General features: G+C 38.8%; 1 protein-coding gene across 6 annotated transcripts in view; it reads left to right on the forward strand.

Annotated features, from left to right (window-relative positions):
• RCOR3 (REST corepressor 3) overlaps positions 1-25,040 on the forward strand; it is a 25,699-nt gene extending 659 nt beyond the window's left edge. The window contains exons 2-12 of one of the 6 annotated variants that reach the window (XM_057365080.1): positions 140-196; positions 5,936-6,013; positions 7,520-7,572; positions 9,263-9,424; positions 9,771-9,895; positions 12,140-12,236; positions 14,891-15,109; positions 16,741-16,818; positions 17,551-17,608; positions 22,827-23,068; positions 23,497-25,040. In XM_057365080.1, coding sequence (XP_057221063.1) covers positions 140-196; positions 5,936-6,013; positions 7,520-7,572; positions 9,263-9,424; positions 9,771-9,895; positions 12,140-12,236; positions 14,891-15,109; positions 16,741-16,818; positions 17,551-17,608; positions 22,827-23,068; positions 23,497-23,841 — 1,514 coding nt within the window. In that variant the 3' untranslated portion in view covers positions 23,842-25,040. Of the gene's footprint in view, positions 1-139; positions 197-5,935; positions 6,014-7,519; positions 7,573-7,744; positions 7,816-9,262; positions 9,425-9,770; positions 9,896-12,139; positions 12,237-14,890; positions 15,110-16,740; positions 16,819-17,550; positions 17,609-22,826; positions 23,069-23,496 lie in introns of those variants that run through there. The other 5 variants (XM_057365081.1, XM_057365084.1, XM_057365085.1 and 2 more) reach the window with 5 other exon arrangements.
• The last annotated feature ends 6 nt before the right edge of the window (positions 25,041-25,046 follow it).

Below are 25,046 nucleotides of genomic sequence, written 5' to 3' on the forward strand. Positions count from 1 at the left end.
GGGAGGTGGCTTATTCCGCACGGCCGCGGCGGGGGCTCCGCCAGCCCGCCAGCCCGCCCGCCCGCCGCACGGCGGGAGCCTGGGACGGCGCCCGGGGACACTCTAGCCCTTAATTTCTCTTCACCCCTTTGCCTTGCAGATGTAGGAATGAGGGTCGGAGCAGAATACCAGGCGCGCATTCCTGACTTCGAGCCCGGTAAATCGCTTTTCGGCTGTAACCTGACATCTCCCGAGGCGGGAGGGGTGGGCTCGCTCGGCGCTCTCCGGCGGCGGCGGCCGCGGGGTTGTATTTATGCTGCTTTTGAGCCTTTGTGTCGGCGATCCGGTGCCGGCGGCGAGAGGCTTGGCCGGGGCAGCATCTGCGCTCCGGGGGCGGGGGGCAGCGCGGTGGGGGATTCTCACTTCATTATCGGCCGCAATATGTGTATCCGGCGGGAGGCGGTGAAGCAGAAAAAGGTTGAATTTTTTWAAWTTTTTTTTTAACCCCCGTTCTTWAACCKATAACCATAAGAAATATTTGACGAGGGGTGATGGATGTTGTCGGGCGAGGGTGGGAAGTGATGCGCCCTGCCGGAAGCGGAGCAGACCTGGCTGCGTGCTGGAGGCGCTGGGTGGAAGATGCGCTTGGTGGGAAACTCCTGCTCCTGGTTTTGTGTGCTGTAGTAGCCTCGCTGGCCCCGCCGTGGCAGGCTGAGCTGCTCTCCTCCGCCTTCCTCGCCCCCCAGCCCCGCCCCGAGGAATACTGGGTACGCTTGCCTAGCCTGATACTCAGCTTTAGCAAGTTAATTGCTAGAATGCTGCCTTGCCTTACTACACTGAGCAGAGAGACTGTAGGAGCATTTTTTCGGTTTTGCTGTAGTGGTCAAATGAAGCCAGTCTACTTTGCTGCTCTCCAGACAGACTCCATGGGTGTCAGATGATTTCTTCCCGGAAGAGGATTGCTCTGATAGCGCTTCCCAAGGCTGGAGCGAGCCCCCTCCGGATGGGCGCAAGTCCCAGCAGGCCAAAGAAAAGGCCGGGGCAAGGAAAGTGCGAGGGTGGGATTAGATGGATGTGTGATCTTGGCTTAAGGGAATGCCTTTCCCCTAAGAAGGAGCGTGTAGTCTMGCTCTCTTTGTTAATAAGGCTAATTGTTTGCACCCTTTATTTTTACATTGCCTACATAAAAATAGACACAGATAAAAACGGTGGTTGCTGCATAACCTGCAGCCTGGGCTTGTTTTTCCAACGGGCCACTTAAATTAGAAAAACACCTAGTGTTTGTTTGTCTTTTGATTCAAAGGACTCTTCAGCCCTTGTAGGACAATTGAGGTTCTGTGGTTTCAATTTGTAAACTGTATTTGCAATAGCATTGTTGCATTAGTAACTACAGAACTAATTTTATGCTCTCCTATAACCAGACTTTTTAGAGCTCCTAGGTGTTTCTGGGGGATGGCACTCAATTAATGCCCCTTTCCCCAATAACTGGTATTGATACTTACTTACTTTATCAGTTACCTTAATGATAGAAATGTTACTTTATTAAGTCCTGAGTTAGAGGTATAATGCACAGTATTGTCCTTCTTGGCATGTGTATTTTGATTATTAGGTGAGAAGCGTTATTTTGGAACGTCTAAGTCTTGCAAAATAAATAAAAAAGTCCATCAAGTGTAAAAGTACAGCACTTACCAAGTTAATGGATTGGTTATCTGAGGACATCTCAGCAAGATCTCATGCTTTCATCTCTTTGGTGTGTTGGTAGAGTTTATTTTCTGATGAGTTTTGAGGCATCATTTCTTAGATAGTAGTAATGAGGGGCAAAAATCTGTGCTCTTATAGCTACATTTAGCTGACTTTTCTGTAGCAGGTGAGGTAACAAGTTCMCTTGTAGTTCTAGGTTTGTATATATGGGCATGGTATTATATTTGATTCTTTTTTATTATGTTTCTTCTTGCAATTGTTCTAATGCTCTGTTTTTGAGTACTTACCAGATACTTTATGCATCTATTTGTGGTGCTCTGAGTGCTGTTCTTTAGGCCCCATGAATGAATAAGTGGAAGAAGGGAATCAATGATGGGTAAAAGTAGACATAAGTCTAAGACACAAGGTCAGCCTTGATAAGAACACAGAGTACTAAAATGAGTGGAATAAATACCAGTCCCTGGATCTCACTTGGCCTGTGTTGAAAAATAGCCATAAGCAATGCTCTACAACAATACACTGAGGAACAAAATATTCACAATTAATGTTGTGATGGGAGTAAACATTTTTTTAAAACTTAGTTTATGTATAAAACAAGATATTTTTTTTAAAGAAAAAGTGCATGAGTTTCTCAGTGTCTCATGGAAGAAGTGGATTGTGATTGGAAGCAACARTTAGGAGAAGTTAGTTTAAACATACTCTCTTGCCCTCCTTCACACCATATTCATTTTACAAGCAGACTTTCAGACAGAGCTTAAGGGAATAGTGGTTTTAATTGTCACCAAATTTTACTGCAATGAGAGAAATTTTGTCACTGCAAGAAAGAATTTTAATAAGGAAACTTAGGATTCTTATTTTATCTACTGAATTTGCATGCTGTCTCTTGGATTCCAGACTTTTGTCTCTTCCTCCTGGTTTTCCTATAGTATGTTATATTCTTGGTGAAAATGTTTCTGCTTTGYACTTTCTGACCCACCTACAGAACCAGCAGGATGTTACAAAGCTAGTGTCCTTGTATTGCGGGCTGTTTGCATTCTTTTGGAAATCACAGTAGAGAATGCACCACCCTGTTGTGTCATTCACATGTAACTGCTAGAAAAGTTTTATTCTACTCAGATTTAGAATTCATAGAGATTTTAGTACAATTTTTTTTTACTTAATGCTGAAATACTTGCTTCCCACTTACCTTCTTCTCAAAGATGGAGTTGGGGCTATTAACGAGATTGTTTTATACCATTTGTGGTCATTTAGGAATGTATTTCTCTGTATGTCCTTACAACTTTTCTCCCTTTAGTCTCCTAATAGGAWAACAGGCTTTCTTAAATTGAAATTATTAAGTGGTGTGGTGAAATATGCAACATTTTCCGTTTATTCCGTGCCATCTGTCCTCATATACCCTGGTTGTTTTATTTGGGACTTTTTTATTTATTTGTTCATTTACTCACTTACTAAGATTTCCAATTCCTAGTGTTAGAAATTTGTGGGCTCCTCCGGTTAGTTTCCATGTTTCTGTTCCTACTCTCAAAGCTTAGTCTTAAACAGAGGATGATACATTGTATGCTGGAAACCAACATACTTTTAGATTGTCATGCTGCCCTACGATGGCCTCAATGTGTTTTGTATGCTCCTGGATGATCAGTTACATTCTCAGTACCTGGAGTCATGTTCAGAGCTGCAGCAGCTATGTGTACCTGACTTCTAATGTAAAGCTGCAATTTAGAGAGTTGGCTGCTGTAATTTCCCTATTCTGGAAGTGGTGGAGAGTGCCTGTGTGTCATATTTAGCTGGCTCCGTTTCCTGACTGGCGTTGACAGAGGGGTGCAGCAGGTGAAGTACAGAAAACCTCTTCCTCAGTGGCTTGGATGTGCTTTTCAGGGAGAGGGACACTTGTTATTCTTCAGGCATAGTGCTTGGTCCTTCTCCTCCACAGTGTCTTACAACTCTTCTAGCACACTTTGGTTAACATGTTTCAGGGTATTTCCAGCCCCTGACTTTTGTTAAAATGGATCTTGCAGACAAGGATCACGTTGCCCTTGAGGAACAACACAGTCTCTCTGGGGGTTAGGGCTGCTCACTTGAGTGCTTGGGGCACCAAGGACAGGCAGCAGTTCTCATGAAGGTAGGTCATGGACCTGCCTATGGAGATGGAGAGATCCCTGTGCTACAGCTAGGGACATCCCGTGATGAGGGCAGATACTTCAAGCTGCCTGTATGTATCTTATTATTCCTTTGTCACCCTTGCCCTCCTTTTGGCGATGTGAAGGTGCCACCTGAATGGAAACAGATGTCTGATTCCTGCTGGGGAAACAGCACTGCTTTGAAAAGGGATGTTCTGGTGGTTGCTGCTTGTCATGTGAGGGTGGGATYTCAGGAGGGGAGTGTCACCACATACACGATCTCCTGCAGGCACAAGAACTCTGAAACTAACTCCTTTCACTTTAGTACTCGAGTATTCAATACCTGATAATATCCATGATATCCATTTGTCTGCAGGTATCCTAAGTTTAGACATTTCTTGCTCATAACCTGAAATTTTAACATTCTCTGGTGGTCCTGCTTTCTCCTAATCATTAGTTAGAATGGAGTGCAGGGTAGTGGTCCTTTACTTGTGATAAAAATAGTGTACAAGAGAAATGTTGTGCCTGTAACATGCTTGCATTGCTCTTCATAAAGTATTGCATTCCTAACGACTAAAAAYGTCATGCTTTTTTGTTCTAAAGTGGAATGTTATATTAAGGAGTTTGTTCTTGTGTACCAAAAACCTTTCAGAGTTTAGTAGTGCTTGTGCCTTGAAAATGCTGCTTTATGAGTGTATGTGCATTCTTAACCTGTTACAGAGCTTATGCTGCATTTAGGTTATCTGTCTTACACATCTCATTTTGGAAAGGCACATGAGTTCTTTTAGTTTTTCTAATTAACTGTTTTCAAGTTCACAGTTGTGATGGATCAAGATTGCAGAGATGATAGCAAATACAAAACACTGCCAAACTAAAGAGGGAAGAGCAACAAAACATAGTATRTAAAGGGACTGCACTGTTCTTTTTTCCAAAGCATTGATTTTGGGTTTTTGTTTGCTTCAAACAAGATGYAGAGCCTAAATATAAAGTGTGTAAGCTTAAAATTGAGCGAAAAGTTACTTGTTTCACTGAATAAAAAAAGCTGTTCTTCTCCAAGAAGGATGCAATGAAAGTTCCTCTGAGGGTGATTACTCAAGGAGTTCATACTGACATTAGGTATAAATCCTCTGACTGTTGAGTATTTTCTTAGCAAGATAAACTTTTGTAAACAAATAAATTGTAAGGGGGTTTATGTCGTAGACTACATTTGTGAAATAGTAATGGAAAGTAACTATGAATTAATGTTTTTCCAGTATTGGGGAGTTTTCTTTTACAGCATGTTTTCAGAAATTATATACTCTGATTTCGTGCTTCAGTATTTGCAGAGAAGTATTGCTCTGTCCTGATGGGCTGGGTAACTTGTATTGCTTCCCTTGCTACACTGAGGTGGGGGAAAACAAACCAAAACAAAATATTACTTTAACATCTAACTGCTTTCTACACCTGTGCCATTTGGTTGGTCATGAGTATTAAAATTATATAGTTAGAAAAATCAAAAGGCGACAGAGGGAGATGAACAGAATTGTTTGTGGCATAGTTGTTAGTGTAGTTCCTTGTTGAAAGGGATGGTAGCTGTATTCTACCTCTTATCTGTTTTTATTAGTTTGTTTCAAAGTAGCCTAAATGACCACTAGTACTCCTCTCCTAATGTGAGAGTATTAATGGACAGTCATAACTTCAGGAGGACAAAGTTGTATCCTTGCCAACTTTATAGGGGGTAGATTTAGATATAAGAGAAATTCTTCATTGTGAATTGGTGAGACACTGGAACAGTTTGCCCAGAGGAGTTGTGGATRCCCCATCCCTAAAAGAGTTCAAAGTTTTGAGCAACCTCAARCGTGTCCCTGCCTGTGGCAAGGGGGTTGCAACTAGATAAGATTCTTTCCAACTTAAGCAATGCACTTCAGTGGTTTAATTGTGGTAACCAGGATACTGTCTAATGTTTAGTTATACTTGAACAGTGCAAGAGTAGTGTTCAAATTCAGCCATTTGATGTCTCAAGGAGATAATTTGGAATTAATGATGTTTTTCCCCCTCCCCTTAGTAGCTGAGCTGGACTTCTTTTGCTTACTGTCACATAATTGTTCTCTAGATCATAATTATTTAATAAATACTGAGACTTAATTGTTTTCTTACAGGTGCCACAAAATACACTGATAAAGATAATGGAGGGATGCTTGTATGGTCTCCATATCATAATATTCCCGATGCCAAGTGTAAGTCCTTGCCTGCTTGGGAATTGGGGTGCTTAAGTAAACTAAACAATTGYTTCTGGTGTGCCTGTTTACTCTTTATTTTACACACAGTGAAACTACAAATTAATTAAACACAAAGCTTCTCTTTATCTTATTTAGAGAACTCCAGGTAAAGGAAAGATGACCTTCTCCTATATTAGTAAAGTTTTTGTTTCTAATCACACCATGTTATATTATKATCGTAATCATTGTCTGTGAAACCTTTTTGTTATTAATAAAAGAATAAAGTATCTGAACATGAGGAACTTGCTGCTTTAAATTTCTGGGAGAAGGAGTTGCAGTGGATGAATTCAGAAAAGATGTGGTGAGGCCCACTTCAAGGGGAAGTTGTTATTACTATCATACGAARAAAAACCAAACATCTTCTCCCTTAAGAAGTGACCYGAAATACAGCAGTGATCTGACTAAATGTGATCAATTATCKGTTTAATCTAGTTTAAACCAGTCTYCTATGMTAGAGTTTCCCATATGTAAAATAGGGGAGTAAACTTTGAGGATGCAGCCATGAGAACCTCATCCTCTGGACAGTTTCTRCCTAATACCAGTAGTTAGGGGTTTGTGTCCTTCTGCATTTGAGGGAATGCACTTTCAACTACTGCAGAACAGTTGAAAATAAAATACAACTGTGATTATTAAACACTTTCTTTATTCCTTTAAAGTATAATTAACCCTTTGCCGCAACAAAATATGGCAAGGATAGCCCTTGTCCATATGAATAAAGAGGATATGATTATTTCCTTTTCTTGRTCATGCTTCCTTTCATCTATTTAGATGCCACTTAATTTTGAGCTCCTAAAGGTAAATAGGAAGAGTTTTTGTTTAAAAATAAAAAAGTAGGACTTAATTTCGAAATTATATAAAGTGTTCAACTCAAAACTGGCTCTATTATTGCTAAATATGATTTTTAAAATGTTATTTGTGAATTTCATTACCTAATTATTGAATTTTCATACTTTGTATTAAAACTGACTTTGTGTCATAGTTAAAATCAATATTGGTCATTTAAAGCTATAGTAATGTTGAGGCTATTCATAATCCTATACAGATAGAATCTCTATAGGATCTCCTTGCTTTAATTTTCAACATGTTTGGAAATATGAGCAGTAGAAGTAGTCCAATTTAAAACTAACCCAGGAGTAGGTTCCAAAAAGGCATAGCCTTTCCATAACCAGCTAGCCTCTGCTTTAAATAAATAAATTATGAGCCTCTGTGGCTTTGTGGTAGTAAAAATGTGAAAGAAAGCAGAACTGGCTTGTGTGAAAAGTTTATAAAATTAAATGTTCAGTTATAGTCAATGGGCTTATCTATTATTAATAAAGCTGTGAATATATTTAACATTTTGGGGGACCTGGGTCTATGCAGTGTTTTAAAGCATGTGGWCACTCTTTTCCCATGTAAGATGGCTAATTCTGTCATAGAGCAGAGCTAAAAGTACTAAAGAATAATTGTGACATTGCTTTGTTACAGTGGATGAATATATAGCAATAGCAAAGGAAAAACATGGATACAATGTGGAACAGGTAAGTGCTATGGAATGAGAGTGCTCCTTTAAAGGATTTTTTTTTTAAACATAAAACTATAACACATCTCTTTTATTTTTCCCCTTGGTTACCATTAATTAACGCTGTTTCTCTTCAGGCACGGCAGCAAACACTGCAGTTAAATGGATCTGCATACAGTTGTGGTCTGGATTCTCTGCAAAAGATTGAGCTCTTTGTTTTCATGACATGCTCAGCTTGTAATGTGCACTTTTGAAAGGTTTGGTATGTTTTTTGATACACTGGGCATGTCATGCAATTGTGTGTGTATATTTAGCTAAAGAGTTTCTTAGGGAAGCAGCTTACAAATCTAAAGTTTAACATTAGAATGCAAATACAATACAATTTTGAATCATTAGTTGATAGGGATGGCACTGAAAMGGTTTCTGTCATTATAAAAAAGGTAAACCAACCTCAGTTGAGTGGGTTTTTTCAGAGGCAAGAGAACRGACTCAAATTTTAGATCTGAAAGTAATAAGTTCACTTTTTATGTATTGACCTTTGGTCAGTATTCCTTAAAAAGTAAGGATAAAACATTGCTGGTCTGCATGTAGTTCTATTGCAATTTTCTTMGTAAATTAAATTCGTAAATTTTCTACAAACTATGTAGAAGCGAGATTACCTATTGCAAAAAAAAATTGCTGTACAAATGAAAAGAAGTTGTATGATCAAGTTTTGGAGGATGTAAGCTTGCTCATCAACTGCTGACAAAGAGGCTGCCAGTGTTACAATGTCCAAAATACCTGTGCTTTGGTGTTGCTTGTTTATCCCTTGACTTCTGTTGGGCAAGACGGGGAACTGATGGATCTCAAGTCTCCAAGAGATGGATTTTCAAAATAACTTCCAGTCCAAAACATTTGTAGACTCGTCACAGTGGAATAGAAATTATCTTTGCAAGAGTTGCATGTTACTTGCCATTTTAACCAGAACAGAGGTTTGCTGTGTTCAGGCTGTTGGAAGATGTGAAATCAGGGGGTTGGAGAGACAACTGGTGATCGTGTCTGCACTGTATGSTTGAAACTGAGTAGATTACATTTCCCAAATCCCATGCCATATTTGGCATCAAATCTGTCAGTGATTCTCTGGCAGAAAGTCTAATGAACACTAAATTCTTTTAGAAAATCAAAAGAAATGAAATTATATWAAAAAGTGTATTTAAATTTCCGTTCATTATTAGGTGCACGTGACTTGGAAGTGGCCGTGCTGTTATTTGTAGATTGGGGAGTTGTAGAAAGACCACTCTCACTTTGAACTTTCAGACTTGCATTTTGGATGATCCTCTGGCTACTGAAAAGTATTTTTATTTTCTTTTTTTTGYGTAGGCTGGTAATAAAGGCCTATAAGTAACTGTGTAGGTGCTATATGCCTGTGAAGTAAGAAAGCAGGTCAGATTTGAGCCTCTCAGCCTAGTTCATGCTGCTCTAGAATTACTGCTGCCATGCCAACCTTAAATTGGCTTTCATACCATTAATAAAGTACAGATGTGCCCACTGTCTCCAAAGAGAATTTTGTAACCTATAGTAAATAGCCAGTAAAATTGTRAATACATTTTGAGAAGGGTTTCTGATAGTCAAATTTCCTTTTAAATAAATAAATTGCCTGTTTTTATTTAACTTGTCTCAATGTTTTAGAAAATTGACTAAATCCAAAGAGGGACTGTTTCTTTTTAAAGGCTCTCGGCATGTTGTTCTGGCATAAACACAATATTGAGAAGTCCCTTGCGGATCTCCCCAATTTCACTCCTTTCCCCGATGAATGGACSGTTGAAGATAAAGTCCTATTTGAACAAGCATTTAGCTTCCATGGAAAGAGCTTTCACAGGATCCAGCAAATGGTAAAGTAATATTTTAATCAGAAGCATTAAACAGCTCAGATGCACTAAGAGCAAAGGCTCCTGTTGGGCTAAAATTTCATGTTGATTTGTGTGGAAAAGCTTCAGGAAGAACCTTGAATATAAGGTTTAATTTAATTTCATCATGTCTCTTGGACATACAGCTTTTTCACTCTAATGAACAGAAGCCTTGCCCCTTTTTAAAAATGTGTATGGAATGCATCCCTCCTTTCTATCTTATCAATGCATTTAAAATATCATTTAAAGATATTTATAAACAGAACAGAATTATAACTGTGGGTAGAATTTTAATTTTTAGAAGTGTTAATATGTTGATGAATTCTTTTAGCTCCCAGACAAGACCATTGCAAGCCTTGTAAAATATTACTATTCTTGGAAAAAAACTCGCTCTAGGACAAGTTTGATGGACCGTCAGGCTCGAAAACTAGCCAATAGAAATAATCAAGGTGACAGGTAAGTTTTATGTTCTTAAGTTGCTGACCAGAGATTGAAGTCTTCCTGAGTAGAGATGTGGACTAATTTCTTGCTRTTGTTTCAGTGTGAACCTTGCGTTTTAGGTCGGAGCCCCTGTTGTGATGTCTCTCATTTTAGCAAGAGGTTGGGTATCTGTGCTTTAAGAACTTTGTCATGCCAGTCTRTGTGAGTTGTAATAATAAATGGGAGAGTTTTAATGGATTACTGTAAAAACAAGGATTTTACAARCCCTCAGGTCTTAATTCCTGTCTGTGCAGGAGGGTGTTTTTGTAGGTGTCAGGGGGTTGGGGATTTGTCTGTTTGTATTTTTGACTAATAAGGGGTTAAAACCGAAAGTTCAACCACTGTAAAGAGAATGACTGATAGCAGTTCTAAGTCTCCTAAAAAGAGRCTTTAWAAAAAGTTTTGTAATAAAACAATACTTAGGCAGAGACAGAGCTCAAAATAGTTTTGCTTTCTTGCMTAGAAGGACATAGCATTTCTCTCAGTTACTACGAAATGAAAATTACATTGTGCTTTATATACTTGAGTATTAACTTGCACCTTGTAAAAGGTGTTATGTGTTGCATGTATAAGTAATGGAATCTATGTTTATATTGGAAGCTATAATTTTATATCTGTAGAAAACTGCCTAACTGAAGCAAAATAGGACTTTTAAATTATACATAATTTTCAATAACCCCTGAAATCTAAATTTCATATGCTTATTTAGTGACCCTGTTTCTTGTCACAGTTTGAGATAATGTTTTCAGAGAGAAACGTTACAGGATAAAYGTTTCCTCTGAAGTGAAAAAGTTTGATAATTTTTTCTCACCAATATGAARCAGGAGTTTGGGCGAATGTGGAGAGAAAAATAGTTTATTAACAAAACAAGGTGCCCACAGGACACAGATTTAATAAAACAACTGAGTAACTGTTGGATATTTAAAACTCCTGGAACACAYGCCGCCCCCTACCCCACCACAGCTGCTCGGGACGTGGTGCAGAGAAAAGATGGCGGCTCCTGTCCCCGGGAAAAAGAAACAAAAGTCCATGTGGCTGCTCAGGCAACAGTGGAAAAAACCTGGAGGCAGTCCTCTCCTCAYTGTGGATGAAACAGAGGGCTCGATGTGCTTTCCTCTGGCCGACTTGGCTTCTCTGGAGTCCGGGATGATATGGAGGGGCGCTTGCCACTTCTTCCCTGCTGGCGCCCAGCTGGTTGGTGCTTGCCTCATGGTTCTCGGACCACAGGCCCACCAATTCACTCCAGAAAATCACAGGAGTCACAGAAGGGGTGGCAGTCCAGGGAGAGCTGTTTGCCTAAGCTAACAAACCCGAGCTGGCTAAGCAGCAGCAATGTAACTCTGCTGCATGCAGTGAGCTGAGCTCCCAAAGGCAGGGGCAGCGTGGCAGCTGCAGCTTTGAACAGCCCACGCTGCCTTCCCAGCTGCCGCTGCCCCTGCCCCTTCTTCTGGGTTGCATTCAAAGGCACAAGCACCTTTTGGGCATACAAGCTGACGGAATATAGGAATACAGGATGGGCATAAAATCAACGCAAGAAAAGGCTAAAATCAGTTTGGTTTTACTATAGCAGTTTGGGGAGTTTTGGTAATAACTAGGAATTCTAGTGTGGTTTTGCATTAATTTATTCAGAAATGATATTGTCAGAATGACTGGATTGGGCTTAAATTGACTGTTTTCTTTTTAACCTTTCCTCTTCGATGTAATTCATCAGATTTCATTTTCCTTCTCTAAGCTGCCAGATTTTAAGCACTTTGGTGAAAAAGCAGTTCATGTTTTCCCATCATATATTGTTGCCTTATGCTCACCACAGACTTCAGCAAGGGTTTTATTCACCTGGTGCAGTGGTTTTAAAATTGGTCTATTAAAACTAATGAGGCAAATGAAAGGATTTTTTTCTGGCCTTGGTATATAGTTGCCCACCCTGGCACAAATTGTTGAATTAAAGAAAAGTGACACCAAAATTCTTGACAGCAGCAGCAGCACTGCTTAAAGTAACTTTGAAACTATGGTTTARGATTGCTTGTTTTCGTAATAATTACTAGAATTTAATACAGAAAATATGCTTGTAACATTTTTTTTGTAAACTGCAAATAATTTTGAGATGCCACGTACATAGAATAGATAAACTCGAGTAGATGATTCTGTCCTATCTTGTTACATTCTTGTATTTGAGTTTAAAAAGTARTTAAGTGACCAGTTTTTTTTATAATCTGTCTTTAGTGATGATGATGTAGAAGAAGCTCATCCAATGGATGGAAATGATAGTGATTATGATCCCAAAAAGGAAGCCAAAAAGGAGGTAACAGATAACTTAATGGTGAATGTCAGTTTGTTTGTTTTCAGTGAATGTGTTACTGTGAAGAGTGAGTTTTAGTACAGAGGTTTAGCTTGCAGCTTGCTGAAATCACAGGGTCTTTAAGTGGTCAGGATCTTGACATATTCTCATTAAAAGAAATTTTATTGTGTATTTTTGCCATTTGGTGGCTGTGAATATATCTTCCATTTACCTCCACTGTGCCCTGAGAGATGTTCAGGTTTTATAAGAGATATATGCTCTCACAACTGGTAAAACAGTATTTGCCCTCTATCAGTCTTGATAATATGTTTACAGTTTTACTGGTTGTGAATTACTTGAATCAGAATGTTTTCTCTGAATTTTTAAATTAAATTCCATTTTTCTAGGAACAACTTTGTTGTTTTTTCAAAGCCACAGTGAGGTGATGCATTTCAACTAATATGTGGTTTTACTGAGRTGCTTTCTACTAATAAACGTAGAGAAAGATTTTTGTCTTAATGAGCACTTATTGTTAGCTTTACAGTTGAYTGCTGTGTGCAGGTTATGTTCAGGTTTTAGGGCTTTTTTGAGTTCTTGTAAACATTAAGCTATCTCTGAACAAGCCTAGAAAAATACATTGAAGAGTGTAAATGTTTGTTTCTTTGATCAACTTCAAGCATTTGTGATTTTCCTAAATCAGCCAGTTCATGCTTCTCAAGAATGGGAGAAGAGGTTATGCAAAACTTCAGCACTCTCATGAAGTGGTATCTAGGATTATGAATAAAGCTTTGCACTTCTAACAAAAATGATACTGAGTAAGAAACTGGTAGGTTTAGTCTCTGTTCTGAGCTTTGCAGTGACCTTCAATGTCTCCCTTTATCTAGCTGGCCTTGGGGGAGAAAGGGAGAATTACCCCTTTCTGTGGAAGAGTTTGAGATTTTTTTTTTAACATGGGGGTATCTTTTATAGCACTTGAAATGTCACATGGTCTGATAAGGCACCTTTTTACTTTTATGCTGTTCTAACAATGTTAGATTGGAGTTGCTGCCTCAGCCATGTCTAAATATGGGCTGTTTTACTAATTTACTTAATTATCTTTTGAGTCCTTACATGCAGTCCAGAATACATGTAGTGTGTAGATAGACTTCTAGGAACAGGACAAATAGGTTTGTAGTTTCTGATGAGCTGTTTGGATCTGCACAAGATAATTTTGTGATCTAATAGTTCTGGTAGGATTTGTGTATTTTCACTTCCTAAGCAAAATATAAACTGAGTAGGCTGTTTGAACAGAGCAATGGAAACTCTCTGTTACCAGATGAAACGAAAATAACCTAAACTCTCTGTCTTGGCAAGACAAAAGTGTGAAAGAGTATTTTCACTTTAAATCCAGACTGAGCAGACAGGAGCTGCAGTTTCATATTGAAAGAGCAATGCAGAACCAAAACCCAAATGGTRTAAACCAGACAGAAGTAAATTTAACCTTGTCAGAGATGTAARGCTCTACCTCAGTTTTCCAAGGAAAAGCACATACCTTAAATGCTTTTTAGGTGRCCTCCATGAAGTCTGTGGACTGGATTAAGATGTTGTATTAGCTGGGGAAGAGAACGTGGCAGAAGATCAAGTGTAGTAGAACAAGACACTGTTTGCTACTCTGTACTCCTACTCCAGAAAACAACAACAATAATAATAATAATAATAATGGCTGCTGCACTTCATTTTGCAGTCAYTGTGATCAGATGACCACCTCCTCTTAACATGCATGGATGCCAGCAGGGAGGAGCAGTAGGGAGCTGCTTGAAGTAGGGAAAAGCCTGAATCCTCTTTCTTTTCTGGTATTAGACATTGCTTTGAATTAGAAAATCCTTGCAGAGAGAGTAATTTTTGTGTCTCTGCTCCTGGTCTMTAGGAAAGCTACTCAGTTGCTCTGAGGGAGTCACATGCAGAGTAGCAGTTGTGCAGCAGTGCCCATTGAAGACAAAGCTGAAATGTTTAGGTGCATATCAAAACAGTTATAGAGTATTCACTTCTTCTTTACCATTCCTTTCCTCTCCAAAGAAGCAAATAACAAAGGCTCAAGTTTTCTAAATTACATGGATTTTTATAAAGACTGCAAGAGGATGTCCATACTCTGTCTTCTAAATCAACCCTCCCCACCCCTCTAACCAAACAGCACAATTTCTGTCTGTAGAGTGCTCACAGCAGGGAGAAATGTCATTTTGTATTCTTGCCTGGCCTGGTTCACTTTGTCATTCTTCTCCCTTAATTTTTGCACAAATTCTTGGTATCTGATCAGAAATAGATGTCTAAGTCATCAATTACTCRTTTTAAAAACGAGATACATACATGTATATTATTTACCTTCTGCGTATGTAAGAGGTTCTCAGTGTTTGCTCTCTGTTATAGTATTCAGACTGGGATTTTGTCATATTTATTGTATTTGTGGTCATGTTAAAAAAAAAGTTTTGAAAACTGACCTTTCTTAGACTAATGCAGGCTTATCCAGCAAATGACTAGTATGCTCCATGAGTTCATCTGCAAGACATAGTTGGATACTACATGCAAAGGAGAATCTTAGCTTCTAAGTTTTATTTGTCATAAATATGACAATATTACAATGCTATCTGATACTTCATTCTTTTTAGTAAAGTTGTATACAAGACACTGTTCTTTAATGGTTTATTTCTTGTAAATTAAAGGGCAATAATGAGCAGCCTGTTCAGACCAGCAAAATAGGTCTGGGTAGAAGAGAATATCAGAGCTTGCAGCATCGTCACCATTCCCAGCGTTCCAAATGCCGGCCACCAAAAGGCATGTACCTGACCCAGGAAGATGTGATAGCTGTTTCCTGTAGTCCCAATGCAGCCAACACAATTCTTAGACAGCTGGATATGGAACTAATCTCATTAAAGCGACAGGTACCATGGGTTATTGGTCTTGGTTTTTTTTTCATCTCAGATTGTTCTGATTGTAATTGGTTTTGAAGATTATCTGTGAAGATTCTGAAACTTCTTTAATGTGAGTCTTCCTCATTTTGTTCCACAGTTATCACCACAAATGCTGGACAGTAGCTGGTCTTCGGTTTTGTTTTTTACATTCATCTGCTCTTTTGGATAAAATGAAGCAAGATGACTTTTTACTTAAAAAAAAAAGGAGGTAGCATTAAAACAGTGCTACAGATTTGGGAATGGAAAAAAAATCCAAAGTCACGTTTGATTTGATTGTTTTTTTTTTACTTTGTTACTAGTATTTGTATGAAAAGTGAAAATGAAACCAACGGAGCAGAGGAAATTACATTTGTTATGCTTAAAATTATCGCTGTTTTTTCTGGATGTCCTTTCCCAYATACTATGAAAGTATGGGAAGTGTATGGAAATCATGTGCCTACTTATTTCTCTGTTTGAATTGATAAGCTTTCTATTTATTAAATTTAGAAAAGCTTTGTAGTCTTCACCTTTAAGAGGAAAATTGCCTGCATCCTTTGCATGAAGAAATTAAATTTTGGCACTTCAAGTTGAAAGATGTAATTATTCCGCTTCTAAGGGTACAGCAGTTATGTGCATGCTTACTTTCTAGGAGCGATGGGGCTACAGAGTCAAAGCTTGTCTTCTGGAATTTTTGCTTCCCTGTAGAGCTGCCATGTTGCAAAATCATGGAGTGAATAAAGGGTTTCTTTCATGGGGTTTTTGCTCCCTCACATTCTTTTACAGGAGAAATAAGCTTCTTTCTGTCACAGCAGGACTCTGGGGCTAAATAGCATAGGTGGGTTTCACTCTTTAGGCTAAGTGTAGGTGAGTTACAGCCTTGAGGTTGTGTTTCTCTTTTTTTTTCTTGCAGTGATCTCAGAGATGCAGCCTTTGGAATCTCCCACTGAGTTGTCTGCTTTTGTGTCCATACTTAAGAACCCTTGTAATAGCTGTGCACCATAGTATGAAAAACTATTTTCTTACCTATGCTACCTTACGTACATCAGTGTCAGGTTTCAGTAGTTCATAGATACGTATATGTACAATTTGGAAGCTCTGTCCTTATCATAAACTAAGAAATATTTAAAATAATTACGAGAATCCCCCCTAAAGAAAATCACAGTGATCTAAGATCGATAAAAAGCATCTGTCAGAATGCTTCCAGAACTAACTGGAAACATCTCATGAATTTTTTTTTTTGAGAAGGAAGAAGTTAGTAATGTAATAAAAGCAATACATCCCAGATTTCTGAGAATCAAGTTTTGTGTCTAGAGTATTTTTCATTCAAGAACATATACATCCTTATCAGAATTTACTTGTTGTGAACAGGTTTTAATATTCTTACAGACAAACTRTTCCGTTGAAAGACTGGCTTAATTTTTTTTTCTCCATAGTAAACTGTGTTGTGTTTTGTTTTGGTTTTTGTAATTTTTTTTTAAACAGTTAAAAGTAGTGAAGCCTTAAACCATAATATTTCTCTTTTTAACTTAGGAGGTACACTTGTGGCAATCCTAGTGAAGATAAATGTGTAAAGTGACCAACTTTCTTTGTGGAGCTGATTAACTTTGTTGTTTTTGACCAAGGTTCAAAATGCTAAGCAAGTAAACAGTGCACTTAAACAGAAAATGGAAGGCGGGATTGAAGAATTCAAACCTCCTGAGGTAAATCAGAATATRTATTAAAACTTGTGGCCTTGTACTTACTTTAGTGGGAAGCTGCAGAAATGTGTTTTGCTCCAACCTAGTGTTTGCACTCCAGCTGCAGCTTAAACAGGMTCCATTAAATTAAATGCAGGGGGAAGTCTGGCTTTGTTACAAGAAATTGGTGGTAGGCTGGTTTTTAATGGCAACTGGTTGAAAATTAGGGGAGCTGAAATTGAGCCCCGATACATGGGGGTTTTGGGTTAAAAATAGGTAATGTAGATTGCCAGCAATAAATTCTGTGTACTATGTGAAAACATGACACAATACACATTTTGGCATCTGAAATGAATTATCTATTATTACTCATGTTCTCTTTGCTTGTTTTAAAGGCTTGGATATGAAACATAACATGAATGTAAAAYACTCTAAACACCAAGTCCAAACAGTTTAGATAAATGTTACTATAAATTCAAATTTTATCTGCGTAAAGATCATTAGCTTGTGCGTTAGTTATTATATAGCTGATACTAAGAACTTTAGTAAAACAGAGGAAAAACTACTGGCATAATTTTAAGCTCAAATTTATAAATACTATGTCCTCTTCATGAAAACAATCTGAAAATATAAATTTTAATGGCTTATAAGCGAGAGTTTTTAACCTATTTTGCAAAAGGTATTGTGAGTAAAACGCATTGATGCAGCTGTTGAAACAATTTAATGATCTTCGTGCCATTTTTCTAATTTTAATAGTCTAATCAGAAAATCAATGCCCGTTGGACCACAGAAGAGCAGCTTCTTGCAGTACAAGGTATGTTAACAGTAGCAGCAAGTTGAAATCTGATGCTAAGGATTTAAAGAGGTACTCAGGCTTAAGTTTGTATTTCCCTCTAATGAAAATCAAAACTTGTATCTGGTCACAGGAAAGCAGCAAAACTGTTGAGAATATTTAGGGCATTTATTCAAGCAACATGACACTAGGCTTTCTGTTACCCATGTTAAATTTCAAAGAGAAAAGCTAAGCAGGATTTAACAACTGTATTAGTACCTTCAATCATCTTTTAAATCACTGTACAATCATTTCTCTAAGGTGGAAGACTAAAGCAATAGTTAAAGTAATAAAATTTGAAGCATTTAAGACATCTTCATATTCCTGAAGTRGGAAAAAGCAGAAGTAAATCTGTTTTACACTTGCTTTTCTCTGTTCATGAAGGCAGGTGTCTACCCATTAGGCCTTTTAAGAGTCTGGAGCTGGATACGGATGTTTGACTAACAGYCCTACTGGGCKAAAGCCCCAGCATTTTCTAGTAGGYTGTTCATGCAGCTAATTTGCATTTATTTCATTTATATGAAGGAAAACTGACTCTTTGAATAATGTGCACTGCCCAGTCAAGGAACATGTAAGGGAATTATCTGGAGATGCTGTCTTGAAAACATGTGTTGTCTATATATTGACTCATTTATATGGATCATCTTTATAAAGATAATAGCTCAGTTATATATCTRTCTGCTTTATCCCTCTGCAGTCTCCACCTTGAAAATGAGAGAYTGAGTTTTAGTATAAAATATTCTGTGGATCAGGGTATCAGTGTAAAGTTGTCAGGTATGCCATACCTGGTACTTATTAGTCAGGTGACTGAACCTAAAGTTAAGTTTATTTTGGAGTGTGAATGGAAATACAGAAAGACATGGTGTGTCTTAAATCATGCCTTTTAACTTACATGCCTCAGGCTTGGATTTGCATCTCCAAACTGTCYTCTCTCCTAAATTCATTCTCACACTATTGCCAAACACTTCAGTATTTTGTTCCCAGATGCAATTGAGGGAGATGCCTGTCTCTAATGTGATAGTCTAGTAAGTAGAAGGCTTGCTGGAGAAGTGGGGAAAATCCAGGGTTATTGTGCTTGCCTTAGAATGAAAGGATTCAAACCATCTTGCCTTTTCATAGTTTAGTTATTGGAGTTCTCACTAAGCAACAGTTTGGGAAGTGAGAAGAATACATTCAGCTTTTGTTCAGCTATGGCACTCTGTGACGAACAAGACAAATAAACTGGAGCCTGGACAAACGAGAGTGAGGGTTGGTAGTGACTTTTTGGAGAAGAGTTCTAGTCTTCCTGTCTCTAGGGAATGTTTTATGTTTTATCAAGGTAGTCAGCCTTAAGCAGGGGTGAGACATCTGGCCTTCTGGAAGAAATCTGTTTTCATTGGCCTGTGCTTCTCATATGTATTGTTTCCTTTATGGTGCCCTTCCTTTGTCASTGTATAAAATGGAAATGGGAGGGAATCTTTATGTCAAGAAAGAAGTGTTCTAATTATCCTTCCCTTACCTACTGCTCACTCTCTCTTCTGGAATGAGGGCACTGTGGGTATTCACCTCCCATCCCTCAGGCTAAGGACCCTGATCTCTTGCTTCAGAGTAATTGCTTGAGGTAGTAGACTCTAGGCATGAGGGAGTCATGCTGTGTTTTTCTCTGACTGTTTTTAGAAGGTCACCACAGTTGCTGTATTAAAAACTTCCACAATGTGCATTAGGCTTGGACTTGAAAATTGATTTGAACATGGGACATTTAGTTTGTATGCTTCAAAATAGGTTTATTTAATTAAATGTATTGGTATATTTTGGCATATGCTTCTAATAATTTTACAGAAATCATAAGCATTAAGCGGGTAGGTGGCACTTATGCAATTTTTTCCCTTGAATTTGGACAATAAATCTAACCATGGAAATCATAAAAATAATCTGCAATAATATAATTTGGGTACTGTTTTTCCTAAACATGAAAAACTGATTATCTTTAGGCTAATCTCAAGAGATTCCCTCCTCAGTTACTGGCAATGGGAAAACTTACCTTAAAATAGAGCTGTGTGTAATCTTAAAAGCAGTGTGGGTGCCTGCAATGGGGTTGTAGATTCAGCCTTACAATCTCTGAGCCAATATATTTGCAATATAATTTATCAGTTGTTGGATGTAATGGGCTAGTTCTTCACTCAGTGTCCTTAAGTTACAAATTTTATTTATAGAGATGTATGACCATGATCRTATTTTCAACCTTAGATCTTGGCCATGTAAAATGCAATTGCAAAAATGTTTTAACACTTGTTCAAGACAACAAAATGTGCATTGAAAAGCAGTGTATGACTTACATAGCATTGAAGGAAAAACAGTTGGGACAATTAAGATCTAACTCTACATAAGACAGTTGCCTTGCCAGGAGCACTGCAATCCCATCCCAGTGAAACTACAGCTCCCATTAACTATTTCTGCCTYGTTGTGGTGCCGTGTCATATTGCTTTGCACCCTGATTAATGTTTTGTGTTTGCTGTGCTGTGCAACATTAAGCAGTGTAAACAGCATCAAACTTGGATTTATGAGTTTGTCCAAGAGAGACATTCAAGATGAAAYACTGTAATCAGGAGCATGCACGTGTTCCAGTGTACCTTTGCTGCTGGGTGAAGTGTTGAAGAGTTWGAAGGATTCCTGTGATCTGGGCTGCTTTCAAATGAGCTCGGAGAAAGCCATACATGGGAAGCGAGGCTATGCAGCCATCCTTTTTGAACTTCACTTTCATCAGCCTAATAAAATTAATTTTATTGAATAATGGATTAAACACGTGAGAAATAATTTGGGTGATGTTTGGCACTGAAYTTTTATAAGGATGCATAAGTAATGTGAAAGGGATGTTTCACAGGGATGATGGCTTGCACCAACTCTTACTGATAGGCCATCACCTTATACATTAAAGTTTCATAAACATGCAGTGAATTTTCTCTATTTCTTCTGTAGCTTGAGAGGCTTTTAGTACATGATTGTAGTAGAGCAGTAGTAAAAACACTGAAAATAATCCAAACTGAGTAGTGCTGTGTGTAGCCAAACTAAAGAAATTTTATTTTCTTCAGGTTTTTTGGGTTCTTTTGAGTTCTAGGTGAAGGCAAGATACCTTGTTTTCAAGCTGTTTGCATGGAAATAACAAGCTTTAAGACCTGTGTTGACTACCTGTGTTAAAGTTAGCCAACAGGCTCAGTGATTTTGCAGAGTAAGGGAGAAAAGAAGTATAGACAGCATATAAAAGGCTGAAATCACTAAAAATATGAATTAGTTTTTAAACAGAAGTGTGCTTTGTTCTGGTGGGCACCTTGTTCACTTGACTAATTGTACAGCATTTGAGATACATTGCAGTGGACATTTCACGTTCATTATAAATTAGTAAGTGTGCTAATGGTAGGGCAGACAAAGAATACTAAAATACTGCAGGCAGTGTTCGTGGGCGCACACAGCTCTTAAGGAGTATAGCTGATAGCTTGTATAGCTGATAAAGCACAGAGCCAAATGCCTGTCTTTGCTTTGCCTGGATCCATGCCCTCCCACGTGAGTCTGAAATCTTTCCAAGGTTTCTGCAATCAGGAGGGTTGTATTCCTTTGTACGCCCCAGAAAAGATACTAAATAATGTAGCTGGGCTCTTGACAGCTGAAACATCAGCTTCAGCTGCAGAATTTGTTACTGTCCTGGAGGTGAACTTTTCTTTTAAATTGCAGGGAGTGTGCATTACCACATCAGAAGTGCCTAGTAATGAGGAAAGTATAAAGGAGCAGAACAAACTGAAGGTCACACTCTTCACAATTAAGTTGAAAAGGAACATAGCTTTCAGATTTGAAACAACTCTCACTTTCTGAACACTTTGCTTCATTTTCTGAAAGTGAGGCGTGAAATCAGGCATAAATTTCTTTTCCTGTAATGAGAAAGAGTGCCTGTCCTCTAAGCCCTGTAATATGTTTCAAATGAGTTTAGCTATCAGAAGCTTCAGAGGAGAAGTAAAATTGTMATTCACTCATGCATAACTCACAGGGAAAAAAATGAGTCTTCTGTTTACTCACTCTGGAACAAAATTGGTTTATTTCTTCAAGTCTCCAAACTTTTTCACACTTGTAATTAACAATATACTTTGTGCAGCTAAAAGCTGTGTTCTAGGAGGTAAGAGWGGTTGAAGATTTTTTTTCTTGAGCAGGAGAGGGCAATAACTCAACACACTCTAAATATAACAAAATCAATAAATTTTTTAATTATAATTCAAATTTTAAGTTAAAAACTGAAATATTGCACTCAATAGTTTCTTGTGTTGTATGCAAATGTAGATTTAGAAATACTTAAAATATATGTTGGGATTTTCTTTTGAAGTGCTCATAAATGGGAGTGATTGCTGCTGTTGGTGCAAAAATTAATGAAAAGAACATAGCAAGGATCACCTGTCAGGCTGCTTCTCAGTAGGGGATTGAATCCTGGATGCTTGTATTGGGCCAGAGACTTGTCTGTTGAAGCAGACACCAGTAGCTTACATATATTTACATTCTTCAAGGTGGTTGTTCCAAACTCCCAGATTTTTCTGCCCGGTTTGAATGGTGAATGAAAGCTTCAAACAGACTTGTGAGATGAACACTTGCCAGTTGCTCTGTGTAGCCTGAGTAAAGCATATCACAAGTGCAGGAATGAGCAGTAAATTGTGATTTAGTGAACTGTGTCCCCCTGTTCTGCCCTCTGCCACGCCTGCCTCACTGGCTGTGGGAAAGAATCATCTGCAGGCAGCTGGCATGGAGGGAACCTGAAGGAGCTGTCAATGTTTGACATTTCTAGCATTATGTTCTGTTTACAGCTATGCACACATGCTTGGTCACCCTTTCTCCCCTCTTGAGCTGGTCAAGGCTTCTGCCCTTAATGTGAGCGCACTGAAGGATTTACTGTGTTTGTCAGAGGCCGCATCTCTGGTTTTAGGTTGAGAGGCTTGGCGAGTAAGCCAGGATCTTTTAAGAAGAATGGGTAATGACTTTTTAATAAAGTTCTTGATTTGTATGCTGATAGCTGTGCTATTAAAAATTACTTTGTTTTAATGGAAATTGAGGCCTTCTCCTAATTGAGAAGTTCTCCTAATTAGTGAGTCCTCAGTTTGCAGGTCCCATAGGTTCTCTCTATAAATACATCACACGTAGCTGTGTCTGACTGATTCTTCACAGCTATGTTATTTACTTTGCCTTCCAGGTGTCCGAAAATATGGTAAAGATTTTCAAGCTATTGCAGATGTAATTGGCAACAAGACTGTTGGCCAAGTGAAGAACTTCTTTGTAAACTACAGGCGTCGGTTTAACTTAGAGGAGGTATTGCAGGAATGGGAAGCGGAACAAGGAACCCTGGCTTCTAATGGTGATGCTTCTGCTTTAGGGGAGGACACAAAAAATACTTCTAATGTGCCATCAGGAAAGAGCACTGATGAAGAAGATGAGGTGTGTTTTGTGTACCAGAAATAAGTAAGCATGGGTTGAGGAACAGCATTTTATTTAGTGATAAAATATAAGGTTAACTGGTGTGGAGTGGCAAACCGCATTCTAAAGAATGATGATGAGCTTGCATAGAACTTCAGCCAATGTCGTTAACCAGCTGGGAGCAGGACTGCACCTTTGATAGTGACGATCACGTTACTGTTTTAGTCTTAAAATACACTTCTTGTTCTAGAAGAAGACTTGCTTCGTAAATATTTTTAGTTCTGCTGTCTATAATGTTTTGGTTGGCGATTTCGTTTCAGTAACTTCTCAGTTYTTTGGCTTTATTTTTTTAAATGCTGTTTCCTGTGTAGTGGCCAGTGGCAGCCCAAGCGTGTCACGTCCCGGCCGGGCTGGCTGTTCACGCGGTCTTGTCTTTGTCCTTTGCGCAGGCACAAAGCACTCCGGCCACTCAGTGTTTAGGCCCTTCRCCTCCAGCACAGGCATCTGCTCCGGCACCTGCCGCTCCCATGGCAGCTTTAAATCAGCCGCCCCCGTTACTTCGTCCAGCACTTCCCGCCGCTCCCGCTCTGCACCGCCAGCCTCCGCCGCTTCAGCAGCAGGCGCGATTCATTCAGCCGCGGCCGACCCTAAACCAGCCTCCCCCGCCGCTCATCCGCCCCGCTAATTCCATGCCTCCTCGTCTCAACCCCCGGCCCGTGCTGACCACAGGCAGCGGCCAGCAGCCACCCTCGCTCATCGGAATTCAGACAGAATCTCAGTCCACTCTGCACTGAAGAGAGCAAGCGGAATTATGCTAACTCCCACATTTGAAAAATTGTATCAATGTACTTTTTTTTTTCCAAGCAATGAAGGGGAGAAAAGAGCAAGCCTTCGCAGGTATCAGACCATTTTTCCAGAGGAGCAAGCTAAAAACTAGAAATGGAACACCATCAATCACCACCTGTATAAAAATATTTTTATGCCGAAGACTTGTACAGCAGAACAATGCCTACACCGCAGCCCTCCTCTGTATCAATAACTGTTGAAGGAAGCTAACCTCTTAAATGAATAAATGTTCAACACACCAAGATTTTGTTTAACTGATTTTTACTCTATTTATTTTATTACAGTTCTTTATAGTCAAGCATCTAACTACAGGAAAGTAGTCTGGCAAATCTAGAAATAGGTAATATTGTAGGAGGCTTAAATGTAGTGTTKKTTTTTTTTGTGTGTGTGTGACTTTTTAAATTTTTTTTTACCTTGTAGTGAAAGAAAATAATGGCTTTAGGTTCAGAATGTTTGGCCCTGTTTAGGTAACAGTAGAAGCATCTCACGCACTTGTAAAATGTAGGTATTTTCATGTTTTTCCCWGAACATTTTATCTTGTTTTAAAAGGTACTGGCCTATTAAATACTCCTCTTTCAGAGTATCCTGAAGACTCAATGAGCTGTTGTACCAAATTTATTAAATCTCATRTGTGTTGTACTCATAGAATTTAAGTGGAAGCAGGAGTGTGGTTTCCTGCTGCAGTCTTGTCTTGTGGGCTGGGCAGGATAGAGAGGCAGCAGCTTCCACCAGCCAGGGGGATGACAGGAGAGGAACCATCTAGCAAGAAGTATTAATGTAATTTATTATTCCACTAATTCTTCTAATATAAGGACAGTAAGATTCCATTCCTCTGAGAATGACTGCAGTTCGTGTGTGTTGGATCACGGATACCTTGCATGGGAATTTATGAGGGAAGTCTAGAGGCTGGTGGTGCTGGTAGAGCACCATGAGAATAGTTACCTGCTGCCAACCCAGTCKTACTTTTAAGTGATTATCTCTTGATTCCTGTCACATTTCTGGAAAAAGTCATTACATGAGTTGAGGTGTGGGGGGAGGGAAGGCATGTTTGTTTATTTTATTGACTCAGTAAAACCTGCATTTAGATATTAAAACTGCTTCCAAATTTTAGGAGTTTGAGAGAAACTCATTTCACTGCATTCTTGTCTGAAAC

This window comes from Malurus melanocephalus, unplaced genomic scaffold, assembly GCF_030028575.1.
Source record: "Malurus melanocephalus ecotype Western Australia unplaced genomic scaffold, MMel_1.1 scaffold_48, whole genome shotgun sequence".
In the NCBI taxonomy this organism is placed as follows: Eukaryota; Metazoa; Chordata; class Aves; order Passeriformes; family Maluridae; genus Malurus; species Malurus melanocephalus.